This window comes from Diceros bicornis, chromosome 20 (genome assembly GCF_020826845.1).
Source record: "Diceros bicornis minor isolate mBicDic1 chromosome 20, mDicBic1.mat.cur, whole genome shotgun sequence".
NCBI classification, from domain to species: Eukaryota; Metazoa; Chordata; class Mammalia; order Perissodactyla; family Rhinocerotidae; genus Diceros; species Diceros bicornis.
This window is the reverse complement of record NC_080759.1, coordinates 27,682,748-27,706,933: the sequence shown is the minus strand read 5'-3', so window position 1 is coordinate 27,706,933 and position 24,186 is coordinate 27,682,748. Positions and strand designations below refer to the sequence as shown.

Genomic DNA, 24,186 nt, shown 5'->3' with positions numbered 1-24,186 from the left:
AACCTTCTGAGAAGATTTCTCTATGGACAGAGGAAAGGGGAGCGTGGGGAAATGCTGGAAGATAGAAATGGAAAGGCAGAAAGATGCTAGATCAGATGGCACGGGGCTGGATGTACCTTCCTAAGAGTTTGTCATTTGTCCTGGAGAGTTTGAAATGGAGGCTGCTGATCTGCAGTTTAAGAAAATCACTGTGGTGTCAATGTGGAGAATAGATTTTTGCGAGGTTCTAACCAGGATTATTTTCAGAAATTTAGGCTCCGCTTGGTCCAGATTTGAGGGCTGGTTGTGAGTAAACTCCTTTTCTGGATTACTCCAGGGCTCTTGTCCTACTTCAAAGAAGGTGGCACGGGGAACTTGGCTCCCATTAAGAGTGGGCAAGTGGCCGGCTGGCTGCGGCAGCCAGAGAGCCCGGGTTGCCTCATGCCTGCACTTGTTATGATTTGTTTGTACTGAATGCCTAGCAATAAATGACACTGTGTGTGATGGCATGTGTGAGCCTGAAAGTACGTATGTCTTTTTGATCCTTGAAGTGCTCCTTGAAAACAGTGCGACAGGTTGAAGACAACATGGTGTACTGGAAAAGCCCATTGGACCAGGACAGGAGAGCTGCATGCTGCTCCCAATTCAGCTGTAACCGGCGGTGGGGTCTTATACATGTCGCTTTATCTCTCTGGGTTTCAGATCTTTAGACCAACATGGTCCTTAGGGCCCCATCCAGCTCCCGGGTTCTCTGATTGTGATTCTGACTCCCCACTGGTCCCCTGGCCGCCATCATCACTAACCTCGGGCTTCCAGACATTCTGATTAATAGAAAGACAAGTAAAGCCATTTATCTTTAAACTATCTGTAGCTTAAGGAATCTAATCAGTGAGCATGGAAAATAATTTTCAAAGAAAAAAATTGTGATTTGTGTTCTGTCCTGTGCCAATGATAAAAGAGAAGCAGAAAGCCACTTGCACACATCTTCCTTTGTTTTTTCCTTCTTTTTCTCCTGACTTTTTCTGCTTGGCCCTCCTGCAGAAGTAGAAAGGAGATTAAATGCCTCACTGAAGGTGAGGCATTGATGAGGAAGGCTGACCTGTGTGAAGCTGAGTTCTGCCACCTTCCAAAGGAGCGGTGCAGCCTTTACTCAACATAAGTGTGTTGTGATTGGCTGTGATTATAGCAGCGTTGAAAGTAAAGGAAGATAGACCATGAAGGAGGCTGTTTCAAGTCTAGGAAAGAGAAGAGGCAGTGGGGCTAGGATTAGGGGAGGAGGATCTACATTCCAGAGAGAACTCTGAGATAGAATCACCTCCTTATGCTGACAAGTTACGTATGAGAGGAATGGTATTACCAAGGCATCTAGTTCAGATATGTGGGGAACCCTAATCTCATGAAGCAAGATAAGAAATATAAGAGAGGAGGCTGTTTGTTCATTAGGTAAGGAGTGGGGCAGCTAGGAGATACTGAGTTCAGTTTGGACAGGAGTTATTTCAGATGCTTGTGGGCAGCCAGGTGACTTATTTCCCTGTGTCAGGAACCTGCCCTCTGATTCTTTAGCATCTTTACATGATAAACATGTAACTGCCACCATAGGGATCCCCTGTAGCTTTTCTTCCTCATTTGGAAGTAAAGTTTTAACCGGTAACATGATCACAAGTGGGTGAAAGTGAAAAATTCATTTGAATCACTTTTCAGTTTGATTATCAAGATGAATGTTTTCTTACTGTTCTACAGATGTGAAATAACTGATTTCACTCAAACAGATTGCAATGAAAAAGGATTTAAGTGTCTGTTCCTTTGACTTCTTGTTAGGTGGACAGTCTCCGTGAATCAATAGTGGTTCAGGGTTTTGCTCAGCCTGCTCGTTCCAACCCTCATTCATCAGCCAACTGATTTAGGAGAACATGAACATGACCAAGTCGTTGAATTACAATTTCCTGAGTTGGGCTATGATGGTCCCATAGAGTGGTAAACATAAGGCTCCTGGGAATTGAATGTTTAATTCGGGAAGATTGAAAACAAACTCTCCTGAGCCAAGATGTTAGGTTTGCAAGGACATGTTACAAAGATAGCCTGTCCTTCCCCCTTCCACACCACCTTTTCCTCCATAAATACATGCTCATTGTCCTTATCTTCCCCCTACCCTAGTCTGTCATCAGTTTTGACCTTGGTTTTTATTTACCTTCCCATTGACACATGTCTGTTTTTTAATTTCCTGGTTTGACCTGAGGTTAAGATGAGAAGCACGACCAGCAAACTGATTTAGACAGGCTTTCTCACTTTTCCTGGGATCATCTCTTGTCCAGATTTACATGTTTGAAAAATAAATTGCATCAGTTGACCCAGAGGTGATCAGACTCTAGAGGCCTGATTTATGCTAGCCAAATTTAAGAGATGGGCCAATACACCAGAATGCCAATACATTTGTTTATTCTCTATTTCAGCTGTCAAACAATTTCATTTCAGCTGGTTATTGTACTATTTTCCAGAAAGAAAGCAAACCCAGAAAACAAGATAAGAATCAGAAGGTCATTTGGCAATTGTAGATTTGAAATAGAGAAAACTGAATGACTTAAGGGGAGAGCATCACCAAGTTCTGCAAGATTGTTGTACCTGTCTCTGTATTGGGGCATTCTTGTTGGTCCCGGGTAGTTGGAGGACACAAAGCCATGAATTATTTACTAGCTAATTTTTTCAGCATTCTTCATTAGTCATTAATTGACTAGACTAGATTATCTCTAAAGTCTCTTCTGCCTCCAAATTTCTATGCTCTGCTAAAAATCCCCTCCCCATGTGGACATGTTTCAGTGGTGACTGGATAATTATCTTCCTGATGATGTTTAGGAAGTCAACCTCAAGCTCTATAACAATCTTTTAGGGACTGCATTAGTTTTCTGTTGCTTCAATGAAAAATTACCATAAATTTAGTGGCTTATGAAACACCCGTTTATTATCTCACAGTTCTGTAAGTGAGAAGACTGGACACCATGGTGCCACTGGTTTCTCTGCTTGGAGTTCACAAGGCTGTAATCAAACTGTGCTTAGGGCTGTATCACCTTCCCAGAGGCTCTGGGGGTGTATTTGCTTCCAGGCTCATTCGGGTTGTTGACTGAGTTCAGTTCCTTGCTATTGTAGAACTGTCTTCCCCATTTCCTTGCTGGCTGTCAGCTGGAAGCTCGTTTTTTGCTCCTAGACCCTACCTGCGTTGCCTCTCACGCTTTCTATGTGGTCTCCTCCGGAAACAGCAGGCCAAGTCTCTCTCAAATTTCTAATCTCTCTGACTTCACCTTCTGCAGCATCTCACTGACTGACTTCCTCTTCTGCTTTTACAGGCTAATGTGATTACATTGACTTGCCCAGATAATCCAGGATAATCTCCCTATGTTAAAATCAGTTGATTGGTAACTTTAATTACATCTGCAAAGTCTCTTCAGAGCAGTACCTAGATTAGTGTTTGATTGAATAACCAGAGAAGGTAATCTTGGAGGGGGAACTCTTTAGCATTCTGCCTACCCAGTCTCATCGGCGGGACTTTGAAATAATGTTTTGTCGTTACTGGAGTGATCATATCTGTGGATGGCTGATTTAATTGATTTACATGTATTCTTTTTATTTGCCATTTCATAAGCTAATATTTTCTGATCCTACCTTCATATTTCAGTATTTCAACCACTTGGCACAGAAGGTTCTCTGTTGCAACACGTACCTTTATTCGTTGGTTGAATGGGGGAAAATGATAGTGCTTCGCTTTCCCTCTACTCAGCTGAAAGTCTTATTAGAGCAGATGAGCTCTGTTTTCACCAATTTCAAAATCATAGCACATTTGGTTTGCACTAGGTCAGTGACTCTCAATTTATCTATAGTGAGGCTTGGGCATTTGTTTTTAAGTTCCCCAGGTGGTTCTAATATGATATAACCAAGGCTGAAAGCTACTGATATATTCCGAACATTCTATTTTGAGTATAAGGAAGCTGAGGGTGAGAAATGACTCACTTAAAGTCCCGTAACTAGTGACAGATCTGATGCTCGAATTTCAACTTCTGGGCCGCAAACAAAAGGTTTTTCATTTACTTGTATGTAGAGTTCAGCGCTCAGTAATTATGTGCAAAATCGGTGTTGCAAAGGTCTAGAATACCCTGCTTCTTGCTTCGGTAGCAAGACTATTTCTTTCTAAGACTTTAAGAAACTATTTGACCTTGCAAAATAACTGTTTAAAGGTCTCTTCTTGGCAACTTGGCCTGCTCATGAGCAATAATAAGCACAGATACATTCTGCACTAGTCAGAGAGCTGGCCCCACGGACCTCCACAATCTCTCAATGTTCCAGAGCTGCACAGTCCAATGCAGTAGCCACTAGCCTCATGTGGCTGTTGAGCACTTGAGATGTGACTAGTGCCAATTGCAAGGTGCTATGAGTGTGAAATATACACCAGATACAAAGACTCAGTATGAAAAAACGTGTAAAATATCTGGTTAATACTTTTCATATTTATTACATGATGAAATGATAATATTTTGGATATATTGGGTTAAATAAGATATTATATATATATTTTCCATATAATTTAAACATCTTCATCATACAATTTAGCCCTTAAAAAGGTACTGTATTATGTATTTCCTTATTTCTCAGATGGCTAAGTTTCTATCATAAAACCGTAGTAAAGCATGAACTTTGTCTTGGACTTCTTGATTCTGTTATGTGGGGGGATGTTGAGGGGAGAGTCTACACCATGAGCCTACAGTGTAGTCTATAGAGATGTGGACTAATAGACTTCTAGAACTGGAAGGGAGCTTAGAGACCAGATACTAGTACTCCTTTCATGAAATAGATGAGAATATGAGGGCCGGCCTGGTGGCATAGTGGTTAAGTTCGTGTGCTCTGCTTTGGCAGCCTGGGGTCTGTGGGTTCGGATCCCAGGCGCGGACCCACGCACCACTTATCAAGCCAGGCTGTGGCAGACGTCCCACATATAAAGTAGAGGAAGATGGGCACAGATGTTAGCTCAGAGCCAATCTTTCTCAGCAAAAAGAGGAGGATTGGCAACAGATGTTAGCTGAGGGCTAATCTTTCTCACCAAAAAAAAAAAAAAGAAAGAATTAAATGAGTTAACTAAGGTCTCTCCAAAGGGGACTAGTACCTGAGTCTTCTGCTCCAATCTGTTTTCTTTTTCTGCTTCTTTGTCTTTTTACTTGACTCTCCAGATAAACAGCAGTGGTCTCTAGAGGGAGAATGTCTCTAAATACTCTTAAGTCATCAGTTCTCAAACTTTTTTTAAATATTAATATTTATAATAACTTTTATGAAAAACTATCTAATAAAAAATGTTGCAAGAGTAACAAAAAGAAAAAGGAGAGAAGGAGGGGAGGAAGTAAGGAAAAATCCAGAATCCTACTCCTCTAATAAACCAACTGTTTTCTTTTACAATGGTTATTTTTTTATTGAGGTAACATTGATTTATAACATTATATAAATTTCAGGTGTACATCATTGTATTTCGATTTCTGTATAGACTACATCATGTTCACCAGCAAAAGTCTAGTTGCCATCCATTCCTGTACAAATGTGCCCCTTTACCTCTTTTTGCCCTCCCTTACCCCTCTCTCCCTTCAATAACCACCAGTCTGTTCTCCCTACCTATGTGTTTGTCTATTTATCTTCCACATATGAGTGAAATCATATGGTATTTTTCTTTCTCCATCTGGCTTATTTTGGTTAGCATAATACCCTCAAGGTCAATCCATGTTGTTGCAAATGGCAAGCTTTCATCTTTTTTATGGCTGAGTGATATTCCATTGTATATCTATATCTATCTATCTGTCTGTCTGTCTGTCTATCTATCTGTCTGTCTATCTATCTATCTATCTATCTACATACGTACCACATCTTCTTTATCCATTCATCCATCGATGATCACTTAGGTTGTTTCTAAATCTTGGCTATTATGAATAATACTGCAGTGAACATAGATGCGTATATATCTTTTCAAACTAGTGTTTTTGTGTTCTTTGGATAAATACTCAGAAGTGGAATAGCTGGATCATATGGTAGTTCTGTTTTTAATTTTTTGAGGAATCTCCATACTGTTTTCCATAGTGGCTATGCCAATTTACATTCCTACCAGCAGTGTAAGATGGTTTCCTTTCCTCCATACTCTCTCAAATACCCATATTTTAACTGCTTGTTTGTTTTTTTTGGTGTTGTTGAATTGTATGAGTTCTTTATATGTTTTGGATATTGACCCCTTATCAGATACATAATTGGGAACTATCTTCTCCCAATTGGTAGATTGTCTTTTCATTTTGTTGATGGTTTGTTTTTTATCCAATTTATTTAAACTAAAAGAAAAAAATAGTTTACCCATTTCTCCCCATTCTCCTGCCTCTGGCAACCACTAATCTATTCTCTGTATCTATGAGCTTTATTTTTTTTTCTAATACATATATATATTTTAGATTCCACATGTGGGAGTTAATATGGTATTTGTCTTTCTCTGTTTGATTTATTTCACTTAGGATAATGCCCTTGAGTTCCATCCAGGTTGTCACAAATGGCAAGATTTCATTTTTTATGGCTTACTAATATTCCATTGTATATATATATACCACATTTTTTTTCATTCATCTGTCAATGGACACTTAGGTTGTTTCCATATCTTGACTATTGGAAGTAGTGCTGCAATGAACATGGAGGTGCATATATCTTTTTGAGTTACTGTTTTCATTTTGTTCTGATAAATACCCAGAAGTGGAATTGCTAGATCATATGGTAGTTCTACTTTTAATTTTTTGAGGAACCTCCATACTGTTTTTCACAGTGGCTGCACCAATTTACATCCCCACCAATAGTGCACAAAGGTTTCCTTTTCTCCACATCCTTACCATCACTTGAAGTGATGGCCATTGTAAGAAGTATGAGGTGATATCTCATTATGGTTTTAATTTCATTTCCCTGATGATTCATGATGTAGAGCATCTTCTTTTGTACCTGTTGGCCATCTGTATGTCTTCTTTGGAAAAATATCTATTCAGATCTTCTGCCCATTTTTCAATCAGATTTTTTTTTTTTTGCTATTGAGTTATATGAGTTCTTTTTGTATTTTGGATATTAGCCCCTTATCATATACATAATTTGCAAAGGTTTTCTCCCATTCAACAGGTTACTGTTTCATTTTGTTGATGGTTTCCTTTGCTGTGCAGAAGCTATTTCATTTGATGTAGCCCCAGTTGTTTATTTTTGCTTTTGTTGCTTTTGCTTTTGATGTCAGATTCAAAAAATCATTGCCAAGACCAATGTCAAAGAGCTTACCACCTAAGTTGTCTTCTAGGAGCTTTATGGTTTTAGGTCTTACATTCAAGTCTTTAACCCATTTTGAGTTAATTTTTATGTATGGTGTAAGATAGTGTCCAGTTTCACTCTTTTGCATGTGGCTGTCCAGTTTTCCCAGCACCATTTACTGAAAAGACTGTCCTGTCCCCATTGTGTATTCTTGGTTCCTTTGTTGTAAATTAATTGACTATATGTGTGTGGGTTTATTTCTGGGCTCTCTGTTCTGTTCCATTGATCTATATGTCTGTTTTTATGCTAATACCATACTGTTTTAATTACTAGAGCTTTGTAACGTGGTTTGAAAACAGAGAGCATGAGGCCTCCAGCTTTGTTCTTCTTTCTCAAGATTGCTTTGACTATTTGGAGTCTTTTATGGTTCCATACAAATTTTAGGATTGTTTGTTCTATTTCTGTGAAAAATGCCATTGGAATTTTGATAGGGATTGCATAGAATCTGTATATTGCTATCAGTAGAATTGACATTTTAACAATATTAATTTGTCCAATCCATGAGCACAGAATATCTTTCCATTTATTTATGTCTTCTTCAATTTCTTTCATCAATGTCTTATAGTTTTCAATACACAGGTCTTTCACTTCCTTGGTTAAATTTATTCCTGCGTATTTTACCTTTTTTGATGCAATTGTAAATAGGATTGTTTTCTTAATTTCTCTTTCTGATAGTTCATTATTAGTGTATAGAAATGCAACAGATTTTATGTGTATTGGTTTTTTATCTTGTAACTTTAATGAATTTGTTTATTAGTGCTAACACTTTTGTGGTGCAGTTTTTAGGGTTTTCTATATATAATATCATGTCATCTACAAATAGTGACAGTTTTACTTCCTTTCCAATTTGGATCCCTTTTATTTCTTTTTTTTGCCTAATTGCTCTGGCTAGGACTTTCAATACTGTGTTGAATAAAAGTGGCAAGAGTGGGCATACTTGTCTTATTTCTGACCTTAGAGGAAAAGCTTTCAACTTTTCATCATTGAATATGTTGTTAACTGTGGGCTTGGCATATATGGCCTTTATTATGTTGAGGTTTGTTCCCTCTGCCTGCTTTGTTGAGAGTTTTTATCAAAAATAGGTGTTTAATTTTGTCAAATGCTTTTCTGAACCTATTAAGATGCTCGTATGATTTTTATCTTTCATTTTGTTAATGTGGTGTATCAAATAGATTGATTTGTGGATGTTGAACTATCCTTGCATCCCTGGAATAAATCCCACCTGATGGTGGTATATATTCCTTTTAATGTGTTGTTGAATTTGGTTTGCTAATATTTTGTTGAGTATTTTTGCATCTATGTTCATCAGGGATATTGGCCTGTAATTTCTTTTCTAATGGCATCCTTGTCTGGTTTTAGTTTCAGGGTAATGCTGGCCTCGTAAAATGAGTTTGGAAGAGTTCCTTCCTCTTCTGCTTTTTGGAAGAGTTTGAGAAGGATTGATGTTAAGTCTTCTTTGACTGTTGGGTAGAATTCACCAGTGAAGCTGTCTGGTCCTGAGCTTTTTTTTCTTGGCAGGTTTTTGATTACTGATTCAATCTCCTTACTGGTAATCGATTTGTTCAGGTTTTCTATTTCATCATGATTCAGTCTTAGTAGGTTTTATGTTTCTAGGAATTTATCCATTTCTTCTAGATTGTCCAATTTGTTAGCTTATAATAGTTTGTAATGATCTCTTTTGATACTTTCTGTTTCTCAGTCATCAGTTGTAACATCTCTTTCATTTCTGATTTTTTTTATTTGAGTCGTCTCTTTTTTTTTCTTGGTGAGTCTACCTAAAGGTTTGTCAATTTTGTTTATCTTTTCAAAGAACCAGCTCTTAGTTTCATTAGTCTTTTCTGCTGTCTTTTTAGTCTCTATTTCATCTATTTCTGCTCTAATATTTGTTATTTTCTTCCTTCTGCTAACTTTGGGCTTCATTTGTTCTTCTTTTTCTAGTTCCTTGAAGTGTAAAGTTAGGTTGTTTATTTGAGACTTTTGTTGTTTCGTGATGTAGGCATTTATAGCTATGAACTTCCCTCTTAGAACTGCTTTTGCTGCATCCCATAAATTTTGGTATGTTACATTTCCATTTTCATTTGTCTTAATGTATTTTTTAATTTCTCTCTTGGTGTTTTTCTTTGACCCATTGGTTGTTCAGGAGCATGTTTAATTCCACATATTTGTGAATTTTCTAGTTTTTTTCATGTAATTAATTTCTAGTTTCAGACTATTGTGGTCAGAAAAGATGCTTGACATGATTTAAATCCTCTTAAATTTATTAAGAGTTGTTTTGTGGCCTAACATATGACTATCTTGGAAAATGTCCCATGTGTACTTGAGAAGAATGTGTATTCTGTTGCTTTTGGATGGAATGTTCTGTAAATATCTGTGAGGTCCATCAGGTCTAATGTGTCATTTAAGGTCAATGCTTCCTTATTGATTTTCTGTCTGGATGATCTATCCATTGATGTGAGTGGGATATTAAAGTCCCCTACTCTTACTGTATTACTGTCTATTTCTTCCTTTAGATCTGTTAACATTTGCTTTATATATTTAGATGCTAAATAAGATATATTAAAGTTAATTTTATTGATTACTTTTTTAATGTGGTTGCTAGAAAATTTAAAATTACACATGTGGCTGGCATTTGTGGCTTGCATTATATTTCTGTGAGACGGCGCTGTTCAGCATTTTCTATTAAAGCTATTAACAATGAATGGTCCAGATCCAAGCTATTACACCTCCTGTGATCTTGAAAAGTAAAGTGGTGTATTATAAACTTCCTGGAGATGAGATGTGACATTGATCTGCCCTGTGTTTGCCATCTATCTGGCAGCCAGTCAGTCTGGCCAAATAGACTCTTTCTATTTATATGTATAAACTTAAAGGAGGTGGGAGGGGTGCCCCCAGGTCGTGGAAAGAGCACACTTCATAGCTGTTAAGTTATGTACCCAAAAGTAGCCCAGGTGCTCTTGGAGGCTCGAAGGCATAGAGATGAATATTATACCCCTTGAGCAATACTGCTCTTAAAGAAACTGCTATGTCAACATTTATGAATTATCACCATCTTTGACAGGCCCTAAGCACTGGGAATATTATAGTGTCTGCCCGTGTTCATAATTCAAATCCAAACTTTACTTTCTTTTTCTTGCTATCTCTAGTTTTGTCTGCCTCCCTGGTATCGTACTTGTGTGTTTAGTCTGCCTGGTTTATCATTTAAGAAGCATGAGAAGGCAAAGGCAGGCCTCAGAGACATTAAGCACAGTTCCAATCCCTACTCAGAAATATTCTGTTTGAGCTTGGGGGGGGATTCCCTTAACCTCTCTAAGCTCTTTTAAACTTTCGTTTTCTCAATCTTAAAATGAGGCACTCCCTTGCCGAGTCTGTGTGAAAGATGAATGAAATAAGTCGCCCGGCACATTTATTCACTGGGCAGATTTTGGGGAGGGTATCTCCTCTGTGTTGGGCCCAATGCTGGTTGTTAGGAATACGGTAGTGAGTGAGACGCTGCCCCTAGTTTGCTCACAGCTAAAAAAGGAAAAGGACAAGGAGCCTGGCAACATCAGGACACAAGTGGTCCTCAGTGAATGGCAGCTATTCATTACATCGCACAACACGAGATTTGGCTTATCACCAAATCATGGAATGGTATGCATGTGAAGGAACTGAGGCCCCCAGTGGTTAAATGACTACCCGGGTCACCAAGTCAGGCAATGTTGGACTGGCACCAGGGCCTGGGATTGCTGGCTCCTTCCTAGTAATGCTTTCCCCAAGAGATCATATTGCCTCACTCTTGGTTTCCCAACTTGTTTACCTTAAAAGAACAACTTCATTATTTTGGACTTGATAAAAGGAAAGGAGAGTTTCTCCCAATCCTTGCCATATATATATATATATATATGAGAACAACTTCATTATTTTGGACTTGATAAAAGAAAAGGAGAGTTTCTCCCAATCTTTGCTATATATGTTATCTGGGTATGCTAGTAACTCCTTTAAAAACCTGCATTTCTGTTAACCCCCAAGAAGGCAGTGACATGCATTTCTTTAAGATATAAAAATAATTCAGTACACTATGAATTATTATACTAATCATTGTCAGATTATAATCTCATCAAGATAATGTTTTTGTTTGAAGACTTCATTCTATGAGATCTTCAACAGTTTATCTATTTCCTGTTAAATTAGGTAAAACAAAGCCAATTTCCATCTGAGTGTTTGAAAGACACTCCATCTTCAACTTTGTTTAAAACATATTCTCCATGTTCTATATGATTTATCACAGTAATAAAAAATTAGATTTAAAAAAGAGCCACTTGTGGAAAGAGAGAAAGGAAGCAGAAATCCAGTAGGAAGTTTGCTTTTTCATATTCTGTTTTGGAAAAAATGACTTGGTAGGTGCAATAATGTAAAGTAAGATATAAAAAGAAACATATTGTTCGAATAAGCATGTCTGTGATTAACTTTCTCTTCCGTGTAAGAGCCACACCTGCATGATGAATCAGTGGATACATCAAGTAAATGAGGCTGGCTGAGTCTGACAGCCATCCACAGGGATAGTTGTTATGATGAAGTGTTGCAAAGTACCACTGGGGTCTACTGACCTCAGACAGAATGCCTCATGCACTGAGAAAGGTCCACTCCCAACAAAATACTGATGCATACCAAGATAGGAGCAGCACTAAGCATTTAGTACTGAAATGCCGCTTATTCTATCACTCCTCCAGAAAGGAAGAGGTAGAGACCCAGGCTCCTGTAACCCAGCTGCCTTCTCTGTGATCTCACAGGAAGAGGCCTAGCGTCAAGCCAAGCCTCTTATCGTTGAAATTCTTCTACTCAATTTTCAGCTCTAGAAATCCATGTGTCACAAATGGTCTGGACCCAGTAACAACAGCATAGAATTTTCTTACAGTAGATGAGATAGTGATTAGGGGTGATTATAATCAATGTCTAGATTATTTTCCACACAATTGACCCTCCATGTTGAAGGTGTGTAATTGCCTGTACACCTAAACAAAAATGGGCAGCCTTTCTGCCTTATCCTAGGAGATGCACACATTACATTATGATGATCCTTTCTGGTCCCTGGACCCTCATGTGATGTAAGTGCTTGACTGAAGGAGAGAATCTTACATATTGTGGCTGCCCAAGGGTACATTTGCTCATTGCTTCACCATCTCCTTAGGCTTCCATTTCTTGATATACAAATAATGGCCCCATTCCCAATCTCTCCATGGAAGCATAATAAAACACAGTCTATTTATTTCTAGTATCAGAAAGAGTCTAATAAATAGCTAACACTTATTGAATACATTCAGGGGGCATGCCAAATGCCTTGAATAAATCATCTCATTTAATCCTCTTCTGATTTTCCTGTGAAGAAGGGAATAATATTATCATTTCCATATTAGAGATGAAGAAACTCTATATCTGAGGTTTGGTAAAGCCAGGATTTGAACCTAGCTCTCTCTGATTCCAGAACACATGCTCTTAACACCTAAGCTCACCATCTCTATAAGTGAAGATCAAGGATTGCATCTGTGGTAGAGGCTGATGTTAATTTCTAAAGACCTGGGAAAGTATCTATAAATGATTATTAACTAAATGTTATCTGCTGACAGTGGAATAAATGGCATCAAATCAAGTATCCAGGGTTCACTCAGTAACAGTCTCTTACATCATATGTCCATGTCAGCAGATTGCTTAATCTTTGTACCTGTTACCTCACATGGAGCCTAGATAGCATCATTGCCTTCCTCAGCTGGTGGTGTGCTGGGTCCAGTCCCTACTGGCTTGTAAATCCACGTTCCGTAGCTTCAGTGAATCCAGTGACTCAGGGAATCCACCTTTAGTGACTTGGTAGCTTAAAGTCAGCTTTGGGGAAGGTATTTCTACCACAGAAATTAGCAAATGCTACAAATCATGGCCCTTTTTAAAATTCCAGACAGACAATTGTTAAATATTTATCAGTAGACCACTGTCTGTGACTCAAACAGAGATACAATGTGAGTAGTCACACTTCTAAAGGTAAACAAAGGCACACTGGGTACCCTTAAAAAACCTTCTACAAATATAATCACACCTAAGTCTTCAGTGAATCTTCTGTCCCTATTATTCTGCATTTGGGAGGATCTCTTAAAACATAATCATGATGGGGGCCGGCCCGGTGGCGCAAGCGGTTGGGTGCGCGCGCTCCGCTGCGGCGGCCCGGGGTTCGCTGGTTCGGATCCCGGGCGCGCACTGAAGTACTGCTTGGTAAGCCATGCTGTGGCGGCGTCCCATATACAGTGGAGGAAGATAGGCACCGATGTTAGCCCAGGGCCGTCTTCCTCAGCAAAAAAAAGAGGAGGATTGGCGGATGTTAGCTCAGGGCTGATCTCCTCACAAAAAAAAAAAAAAAAAAAAAACATAATCATGATGATTTTATATGTCATTAGAAAGATAAAATTTTATTTTGCTATTGTTTTTGTTGTGAAAGCAAATATGCTCACTGTAACAGTTTAATGTTTCTGAATGCAAATATAAACATACAAACCATAAAATGTACATACCAATGTTGTCAAATAGAAATATAATGCAAGCCACGTATGTGATTTAAAGTTTTCTAATCACATTTAAAAAAAATAAAAAGAAACAGGAGATATTAGTTTTTCATAATTTTTATTTAACCCAACAATCCAAAATATGATTTTCACATATAGTCAACATAAACATTATTGAAATATTTTGCATCTTTTTTTGATACCAAGCCTTTAAAATCCATGTATATTTTACACTTACAGCACATCTCAATTTAGATGCTAAATTTTCATCAGAAATGCTTGATGTGTGTTTAGATTTCACAAAATGTATATCTGGAAAAGTAGATTCACCTACCCAACCTGTTCCAAATATAATAATTTAATTGACATATTTAATTAAAGTTAAAATTTGGATTCTTATTTAATTTCTCAGTCGCATTAGCCACATCTCAAGTGCTCAATAGCCATCAGCATAGGTACATACCCTATAGGCCTTATTTGTTTTAGAAAAATGGAGACCTACTGTATATGCTACTCCCAAAGGCCTTTTTTCCCTCTTACCTTACACATTTAAAATACTTTCCCATCCTGTATTCCCCACTGGATTCCTGAGAAGAGAGAAATCTCAGCGAAAGTAGTTATATCAATAATGTCTATGAACTTTGTCTTCCTCACTAATGGGAAGGATATAAATTGACCTAAGGCATTTTGGGGCTGAGCAACTTTCAAACGACCACCACCATAAAAAGTGGGTAGTAACTTGAACTCCAAGTGCAAACTGGTCAGATAAATGCCTAATTAGACTGGGTCATTTCAATTGCCCTTTTGGATTAGCCTCTTCCTTTTCCAGTGCTGAGTTCTTGGGAAAGCCTCACCAAAAAATCAACGAGATTCAGTTTTGCAATATTTTATTAGTAATCAACACCAGCATCAGAAAGTACACATTTATTAGGTTGTCTTCCTGCAATCTTGGTTTTGCAATATGAGCAGTTCTGCTTCTGTGGGGATTTTTTAATCAGCTCTTGATTTTTTGTTATCAGAGTAGCTAGATCAATAAAACAAAAATTGGAGGGAACTTATTATTTCTGATCGATTCAGCTGCCATTTTGATATTTTGCTTTAACAGGACTACAAGCTCCTAAATCTATCATTTTATCCTTCCCATATATTAATATGCTAACATCATACTTCTAGGGATATTTTTGACCACTTTCCTTTGAAATACTTAATACAAATCAGAAGGTGTAGTGGTTTTAGGTGGTGGTGTGTTTAGTCTCTGCCAAATTACAAACCAGATATGAGCACATTTTTCCCTATATGGCTTAATATACTTTTTAATATTACTTTTAATAAAGATGATATGGGGGTTCTTCATGAAACAGTCTAGTCTTCACATTAAATTCATCTGATACTCATCATCTCTGTGTAGATATCTCTGAAATCCAGTAATGACTTCTCTCTCAATCTTTGGTCTCATAACTTCAGCTTCTCACTAGACATTTGTAACATTTCCATGCATCTCATAATCACCTTAAACACCAAGTGTTCAAGACAGTCATGTGACCTCCTCTCCTAAACAACTCAGATCCCAAATTCTTGATTTCTGTCAATAGCACCGTCTTTCATCCACACATATGCTATATACTCAGTCATTTGTGATCGACATGTCTTTATCATCTCTTGTATCCAGTCATCACCAAATATTGTCAGTATTTCTCAGTGATAGTAAGTTAAGAAAGTATGAGGGGCAGATTTATCCTAAGAAAAATCCACTTTTTCACGTGATTTACCTATACCAAAACTTCTAGTGACTTTCCGATTAATGAGTTGAAAATGCTGTTTCAGTCTGGTCCTTCCTCACCAATCCAATTTTATTCCCCTTTATTCATAATTCCAAACCTTGCTCTCTATCTCACCAGCCTCCTTTGACTACTATCCTGAACTAATCAGAACCCAGATAGGACATTTGCACTGTCTGAGTTTTTACCCATTATACAAGTTCTCACACCCCATCTCACTTTTTCCTTACCTATCACAGTCTTATCTCTCATTTAGTTCTAATTTTAAGCCCCTCGATCCAGTGGCTGATTTTTCCCTACTCTGACCTTCCACTTTTTAGTTATGCTCCTCTTGCCAAGCTTCACGTGCCTATCTTGCCTAATTCTCGAAGTCAAGAACCATGATTGCTTTTGTATTCTCCATTGTGCCTTGCACAGTGCTAGCAGGCACTAGTAGTTCAACAAATCTTTGCTAATTTTAAATTAAAGAGAATTGAATCAATTGCTTTCTTTGCCTGGAGTTGGTTATAACATGTTGGAAAAAACGTTATGTTTAATCTCCATCTCTTCTCATGTGTTTATGGACTGTTTTATAGCCAAGGAATAAAAGTCAGTATATCATAGGCCTAACTGTAATTCGGAGGCCTCCTCTGCTGGACAGTCTACAGAATTAAGACTCACGCCAGCTGGATCACACTGCTTTTCAACTGACTCTCCCTTGGGGTGGGGGGAAGCAGTCAAAATGCCTCAGGCTTTGAGAGTGGAAATTATGTAAGTTCTATTAAGCAAGAATAGAAGCTTGTCCCCCCCACCCCCCAATGCAAATCTTGCCATGAGGCAATAGCCAAAGAATGCATAAATATCATTAGAAATTTAGAAAGGGATTTTCCCTAGAAAAATGCCACAGACTTTAAAAAGCCCATAGGCTAAGGTACAATTAGGTCAATTCCTCTGGACAATGCCTGCCTCTACTTAGATTATTATATTGGGGAAGGGGAATAATGGGACTTTCTCCTGCTCACATCTGGTGCATCATTGATAGATTACATTAAAGTTCCAGACTTTGTGTGTTGACACTCTGTCCTCCTCTAGCATTTTGTCTCAGCTAGAACCTAATAAAAAAGGATCCTCTTCTCTAGAAGCTGCCACATGGAGGTCTGCAAAGCAGAAGGGAGCAGCTTACAATCAAATTGGCCTGGGCCATATGGTGGCTCCAGAGCTAGTTCACTAGGGGAGTGCAATGGGGCCTACTTTCAGAGTCATCCCCACTGAGCCAGCAGCAGTGGAAAGGGAATATTAGTCTCTGATGAAACAATTAGCTCTTACTGAATCCAGCCACATTTCTTTATCCTCTTCTCTGCTCCCACCCCTAGTCAGAGTTAGAATTGGGTCCCTATGCAATGGCGTAAGTGGCAGTGAACTGTTCTCATCTCCTATTTGGGCGAATGGCAGCTTTAAATACCTCTTTTTCTTCTGTAGGAGTGTGCAAACAGATTTCTGGTTAATTTTGCTTTGGGGATTCTGATTTATTTGTTTGTTTGTTTTGTTTTGTGAGATAGAACGTGCTCTATGGAGATATGTTTGGCTAGTAAAAGAATTGTTGCCATAATCAGTTCCTTATTTGGGAGCAGTGAAGTTCATTAGCAGGCAGCAGTTTTCGAAAGTTTGGGGATGGGAGGTAGTCAACTACTATTCATCTGAAGCAAAATCCACTTGTTTCTGGCATCTGCCAAGTCTCTTTGAGATGTTTGAAGAGGTGACTTCCAAACCAGAGAAAGCACCCTTCTGAGAAAAGCAAACCTGTTCATATCTTATTCAGTTGGGAAGTGAAAAATGCTGCCTGGGAATTGGGATTCTCTGTTACAATCTGATATCAAGAGAGCATGTGCCAGAGAAGCCTTCTTTACCTGGCACTAAGTGTGTTGGGGATGGCTAGTAAAACCAACACTGCATACAGAGTCCAGTTCCTCAATACATTCCTCCTTAAAAAACTACTTTAAAAATAAAATTTAAGAGGAAATCTCCAGTTACCAACAGGATATTTTATGTATTTCTGCTGGAGGCTTCAAACTATGATGACATAGCCTGTTCACCTAGGAGTAAAGGAGCAAGGGAGAGATGCTCAGTGCTTCATATTTGCAAAAGTAGATGAGGATGATGCCGAGGCCATTAGCCCAGGGCCTTCCAGGTTAGGAATTTAAAACATAGATGTTATAATAACTGCAACTCACATTGGTAGGAAATCTCACAGTTGGCAAACTGTGTCATCTGCACTATCACATTGATCCTATCAATGACTCCACGAGATAGTGTGTGAGGGGGTTCCCTATGTGTGTCGGCATACACATGGGTGTGCAGACACAGGAGGATATTCAGTTTATATAGAGATGTGTTTTTTTAGAAATTTTTAAGAATATAAAATCAATGAGACAAGAAAATGGGTCATCCTCTGTCTAGAAATGAAAGTGTAGAACATCAGACACTTTATACTTGTTCAGAATTATGCAGCCATTACCGGGGACCATATCATTCTGTTACCCATGAAAACAAACATTCTTGTTTGTCGTTTCAGCTGGATTAGGGGTAGCATAAGGGCTATTTCATTATTGTCAAGAATGTATAATAATAAAAACGAGGTCAGTTGAGGCACTGGTGGAGCTCCTAGCGTGATGAGCAGGTATGCCTGAGTGACTTATAAGTAGTGTCATTTTATGGAATATTGCAGCTAAGCTTTCAAGTAGTTGGCATTGGTTGTCAGACGCAGCATCAGCTCTCCCAAGGGCAATCTGCTGAGTTCATTTTAAACCAGCCCAAACTTGTCTCTTCAGAGGTCTTGGAAGTGGACACCTGGTGTATTTATTCCAAAGAAGCTATTTCCTCCAGGTAAAGGTGTGTGCTGGCTGAGGCATGTTGACCTGCTCCCCCATTCATCAAACTGAAGGGTTCAAGGTGTGGCCACATTGGGATTCCAAATGGCTAGCAAGGCCACAAATTGACCCTTGTTTGAGTCTGAAGTGTTCACATTCCTGGGCCTTTCAGAGACCACCTTCCTCCTAAAACTAAAAACCCACAAGGACACTAGGAAGCAGAGATGTTTTCTTATCTTTTGCTTCTCACCTTCTCCTTTCTGCTGCCTTCTAGTTAAACCTCCTTAGGGTGGCTCATTAGCACAGTATTTTGAATGTTAATTGAGCTCTTTTGTTCACTGGGAAACACACTGGAGAAGTTTTACTATTGTAGTGGGTTGTTTTATTTTTCCTTTTATGGCCTGTCCAGCTCCAGGCCCCAAGCTTGGTGATACTGATGACAAGTTTTTCTATTTCCAGATCAAATTAAAGTGCACCACACTGGCCCTGTTATTGAAGCAGTGCATGGGGGTCATTTGTTGTGAGGTGGTTCTATGGCTGTCAGCCAGGATGTGAAAATCTTTAGTGTTCATGTTATTTCCTGAGGCGAGCACCCACGGAAAGTAGAATTTATTACAACCTGCTGTTTGCTCTCATGAAAAGTATGACAATATGAGACTCTGGGGCGATAAAAGATTTATTAGAATTCCTTCTAGAACTGACATGCATGTCGGCTCATTTGTGATTTAGCTGGTCTTTAAACAGTATTTAATGATAATGGTCTACTTTTAATTGGCTTTATTGTATTCTTTTTTGTGATTGCAGGTCCTACAGGTATGGATCTCTGGCAGCTGCTGTTGACCCTGGCAGTGGCAGGCTCCAGTGATGCTTTTTCTGGGAGTGAAGGTGAGTTCTGCTTTCCTATTCCCACCCCCCAGTGTTTTGAAATACCACTGAACTTTATTTGTTAAATCTAAGTTCCTTGGATGATTTAATTAAAAGATGTACGTTTTAAGTAGCAACGAATAGGAAACTTGTCGTAGCTTTAAAATCATAAACTAGGAGGACTTTTCCATGGATGTTTTAGGAGGAATACAATAGCCAGCTTTGGCATCTGGTGTTGTCACATCAAAAATAAAGGCTACAAATCATGCTAAGGGCATTTATATGGAAGATAAGCCAGGTCTCTTGGTCCTCAGGCTTGGAGAGAGATATTGAAATTGCACTGAAGGGTTATTAACCTGCTGATCACTGAGCTCATCTGTGACTAAGGATGTCATAGCCTATTTCCAGAGCTCAAAATTAAGCCCTCTTAATCATATTGTCTGAGAGCAGGAATTGGAGTTTCAAATAAATTTCACCTCTCACTCTCTGGGAGGTTACCATTTGGCTAAGTTTGAAGGAAGAGACACCTGAAACAGATAAATAATGTATTCAGAAGTCATGCACTTCCTTGGCCATCTCTATAATTCTCCTTCCTTTTTTGTACCCTCTTCCTAGTGAAGTCTCAGTATACTCCAACTCATGTCCCCTAGCAGAAATAACTGGAATAAGAAAGAGCAATGAAAGAGGATGAAAAGAAGGATTTTTCTGTGCAGAAAGAAAATTGAGCTCATAAAACAGTTGGGAGACTTTTTAAAAGACTATCTTGCATATTTGGTTTTTTTCCTTGCTTGGGCTCCAACAGAGGAAAGAAACAGTCGATTTCTCCTATGCTATGACACCACATTCAGTTGTTGCTTTAAGAGTAGCTGACTCCTCTACTCAGCGGGCACTCATGTTGGAAAACACAGTTCAACAGCAGAGGTAGTGCCTTAAGATGTCCTCCCTGACCTTTGAGCCAAAAATAAATCCATAGTAGTGAGCTGCTGAGGGCGACCAGAGTAACTAAGAAAACAAGAAGGGTAAAATATGTTATTTTATCTCTTAGAACAATTTTAACATATTTATAGAAAAGAAGTCATGATTGTTTGAAATATTTTTGGGTCTCTCTGGTGTTATAATGTCAACATTATGCAAGTCAAACATGGAGAGAATTGCAGGCTCCTTTTCAGCAGCTTTTCCCATGGCTGGTTTTAGACCCTGGTTATGAGCCAAAGAATTACAGCTGAGATCCTCTGCTATTCCAAAGTCATGGTGGTTTAATCTCTACTTTCTTCATTAAGGTGACTTTCCCTCCACTGGGCGAGGCTCGAGGAATTTAAAAAACCTGTAAAATGACAAGTATGGCAAAGGAAATCATTAAAGAAAATTAAAAATGTATCTCCAGCTGAAAGACTAGAGCTCAGGTTACATTTTAGACCTAGAGAGTCTGCAGAGAACGTCTATTGCAATTGCTTTGACATTTTAGTAAACCTTTAACTTCGTAAGGAAAGTGGAGAAAACAACACCATTAGCTGGTTTTATGTCTGCTTTCTGAGAGTTTGTTTGCTTTGTTTGTTTGTTCGAGGGGAGCAGAACATAAGAAAATGCAATGGTTTATAGTAAACGCATATCACATAGCCTACCAGTACTTACAAATAGTAAGTAATTTAGCAAAGAAAAAAATTTCTTCCTCCTCCTTTTTTTTTTCCTTAGTGGGCTAACCAGAATTCCTTTGGAATATGTGGCTACTCCAGAATTCTACCTTAAAATGGCCTGAGGATTATTAAGGATGGGGTATGATGTTTACATAAGAAGGTATAGATAAACATGTTCGAACATGAGCGCGCATGTGTGTATGTGTGTATGTGTGTGTGTGTGTGTGTGTGTGTTTGCGTTTGCCAGTTCTGGCCATTTAGCTGATGGGTTCAGCCAAAATGATCACATGACGTGATCTGGGTTGAATCTCAGATGACATTCATGGGCTGTGTGTTTCTTCTTCTGCCAGGTCCAGATTTTAACCAAATCATTTTATTTTTATTTTCTCTCCCATTGTATAAGGCAACTAAAAATATAGATGAAGATTAAGGAAAAAAAAAAAGGCACTGCTGTAGTTTCACCAGCCATTCACTTGAATTCCGTTTGGTGAGTGAAAGATGGGGCACTGCTGAGTAAGGGATCTGGGAAGCGTCACCTGGAGAAAAGTTGTTGGTAGCCGATGACAGATCTGTATGCCTGGGGAAGGTTGGCACTTGAGGCCTTGAGCAGGGTTTTTCTTGCTTGGGCAGGTGAGCAATTAGAAATATACTGGCCCTGAGAAGATTTTTTATTAAGTCTAATTGCCCTATGGGAAATTGAATGAGAACTAAACATCGAACAGTGCCACCATTGTATTAGCTAAAGTGTTGAAATAGATGCTCTCATCCTTAATAGCAGTCTCTACATCTGCTCCTCAAGGCAGGTTACATAGTCTCAGGGAGAATTTCTTATTCCAGAATCAGCGATGACCAACAATGCCTCATTTTCCAAGGGCTTCACAGGGTTGAACTGTCAACTGATTGCATCAAAACTGCTGTCCCTGGGATGATGATTTTAATGAGAAATGTGCATAAAGATTTGATGGATATAAATATTCTTCCATTCTTCCAAGGAGTGCCTGTTATAAATTAGATCATAAATTTATACTATTTCAGTCAGTCCACAACTGAGCATCCTCTCTGACCTCAGCAACCTAAGGTGAGAGTAGGCAAGCCCCTGCCCTGAAGAAGTTCAGTCTACTTGCGATGTGAGGAACTTGTGGAAATTAATGAGAGACTGTATAGCTTTAGGGTCTGGATTGTGTGGTGGATACAAATGGTCAAGATGCTCTGAAAAAGAATAAATTGAAGTGGACTGGAATAGTTAATTCAACAAATTCAATGAACAGATATTTCTTTAGAGCTTTCTATTTTCAAAGATTGAACTTGGGCTATGAGGAATACAATGATTCTTCCTTCAAGGAATTTATCATGACTTAAGAGATCAGAAATATACACAAAGAATTATAGTACAAGGCAATGTCTATTACCTATTGAAACAGTGGCCTGAACTACAATCTTTAAGAGGAGTGAAGAGAGGAGGGTCACCTCTGGCTGTAGTGAATTAGAGAGAGCTTCACGAAGGAGGTTGGTGTTATTTCAGCAGGAACTAGAATACTGGGTTAAGACTTTGAAAGCTGAGAAGAGCATGAGGTGACTACAGGAATAGCTGGTGTGGTAAAGGAACAACATAAACAAAAGTGCACAGGTGTAGATGTAAGGTGTACGTGGAGAAGAGTTCGTGCAGGTACTGGGATTATACCACGTGCTAGGTAATGTGTGGTTCTATTTCACACATTTAGCACTCCACAGGTATTTTTTGAGCACTTACTTGGTGGAAGGCATAGGATTTGGCCAGAGTATGTGGTACATGTGCACTATATTTTTAATTATTCTCTTTGAAAGTAGACTTAGATCAGAAGATTTGAGTTAAGTTATAGAAGGCCTCGAGATGGCAAAGCTTCATGGAAAAGGCAAGTCTTGCTGGGCCTTGAAGAATGGATAGTATGTGGAGAGGAAGAAAACAGAGAGGAAGTGTGCCATATTCAGCAAGTCATAGTTCTTCTCAAAATTGTAGATCAGACAAAAGTGCTAATGATGGAAAGTTATTTGTGTATGTGTGTGTATGTAAGTGCGTATGTAATATTTAAATATCATATACAATATTTATGCATAATGTATATGTATATGTGTGTATATACACACATATGTGTGTGTGTATATATGCGTGTATATATATGCTATATACACACATATATGTGTGTGTGTATATATGCGTGTATATATATGCTATACACACATATATATATATGGTGTATACACACACACATATATATATATGGTGTGGCTTGAAGACAAAGCACATAATTAGTATCTTATCACTCTAAAGATTAAAAGGTGTATCATTCTATACCAGTCAAGGTAAGAAACTTACATTAGGAGTGAGAGGCCATGTCCTAAAGGAACCAGGATCCCCAAAATAGCATTCTCTGTATATCTTTGAACATTTTTCATAAACCTATACAAACTGACACAGCACTTATGTGAAAGAAAAGACATCTCTGTTTTCATTGATAATAGATAGGAAATAATGGCACAGTGGAAGCAACACTTTGTTTTTTAAATAAACCCTACCCCCTTACAACTGAAGCTCCGCAAAGCCCTGAGAGGTTGCCAAGACAGGTAGGATATATTTCAAGCAAGTGTTGGAGTTATGGTTGTGGTTGGTAAGCAGTAAAGGGTGTACCTGTTAACTGTTTTCCAGAAGGAGCAATTCCAGGCTTTCCATTCACACTGGAAGTGAGGGAAAGAGCATAGAGCTTTAGATTGCTGCTGTCGTTACTGTCACCAAGAGGAAAGAAGAAATCTTACAGTCTGTTGTAGTGCCATGGCCTGAGTCCGTGTACGTCAGCAGCCCTGTGTCCCCTGGTCCTCTTGGTATCACAAACAGCTTTGACACTTGAGTGCGGCAAGTTGTAGCAGGCCAGGTTAAGGAGCTCTTGGTCTTGTCTCTCTAGATTGTGCCAAATGGAAGATATGAGCACAGACCTTTGCAGTTAATGATGCAAAGCAGTCTTTCAGCAAGTTTTTATAGAGCACTTTTATGGATTCAAGAGTTTAAATTTATGTTCCTGCCTTTAAAGAACTCACGGTCTGTAAAAGAGAAGACAGACGAATAAACCTCATTTAATCATGGTCCCCTTAGGTTATTAAAAAGTTTTAAGCAGAGTAATAGTATTGTTAACTTTTAATTTTGGAAATAATACTGGTAATAGAATAAAAGTGAAATTGAGAGAGA

At 38.6% G+C, this 24,186-nt stretch overlaps 1 protein-coding gene across 1 annotated transcript in view; it reads left to right on the top strand.

The window, feature by feature from the left end:
* Positions 1-24,186, top strand: part of GHR (growth hormone receptor) — a 250,981-nt gene that overhangs the window by 98,866 nt on the left and 127,929 nt on the right. Inside the window, exon 2 of the mRNA XM_058564158.1 lies at positions 19,276-19,356. Within this exon, the coding sequence (XP_058420141.1) occupies positions 19,287-19,356 (70 nt within the window). The 5' untranslated portion in view covers positions 19,276-19,286. The remainder of the gene's footprint in view (positions 1-19,275; positions 19,357-24,186) is intronic.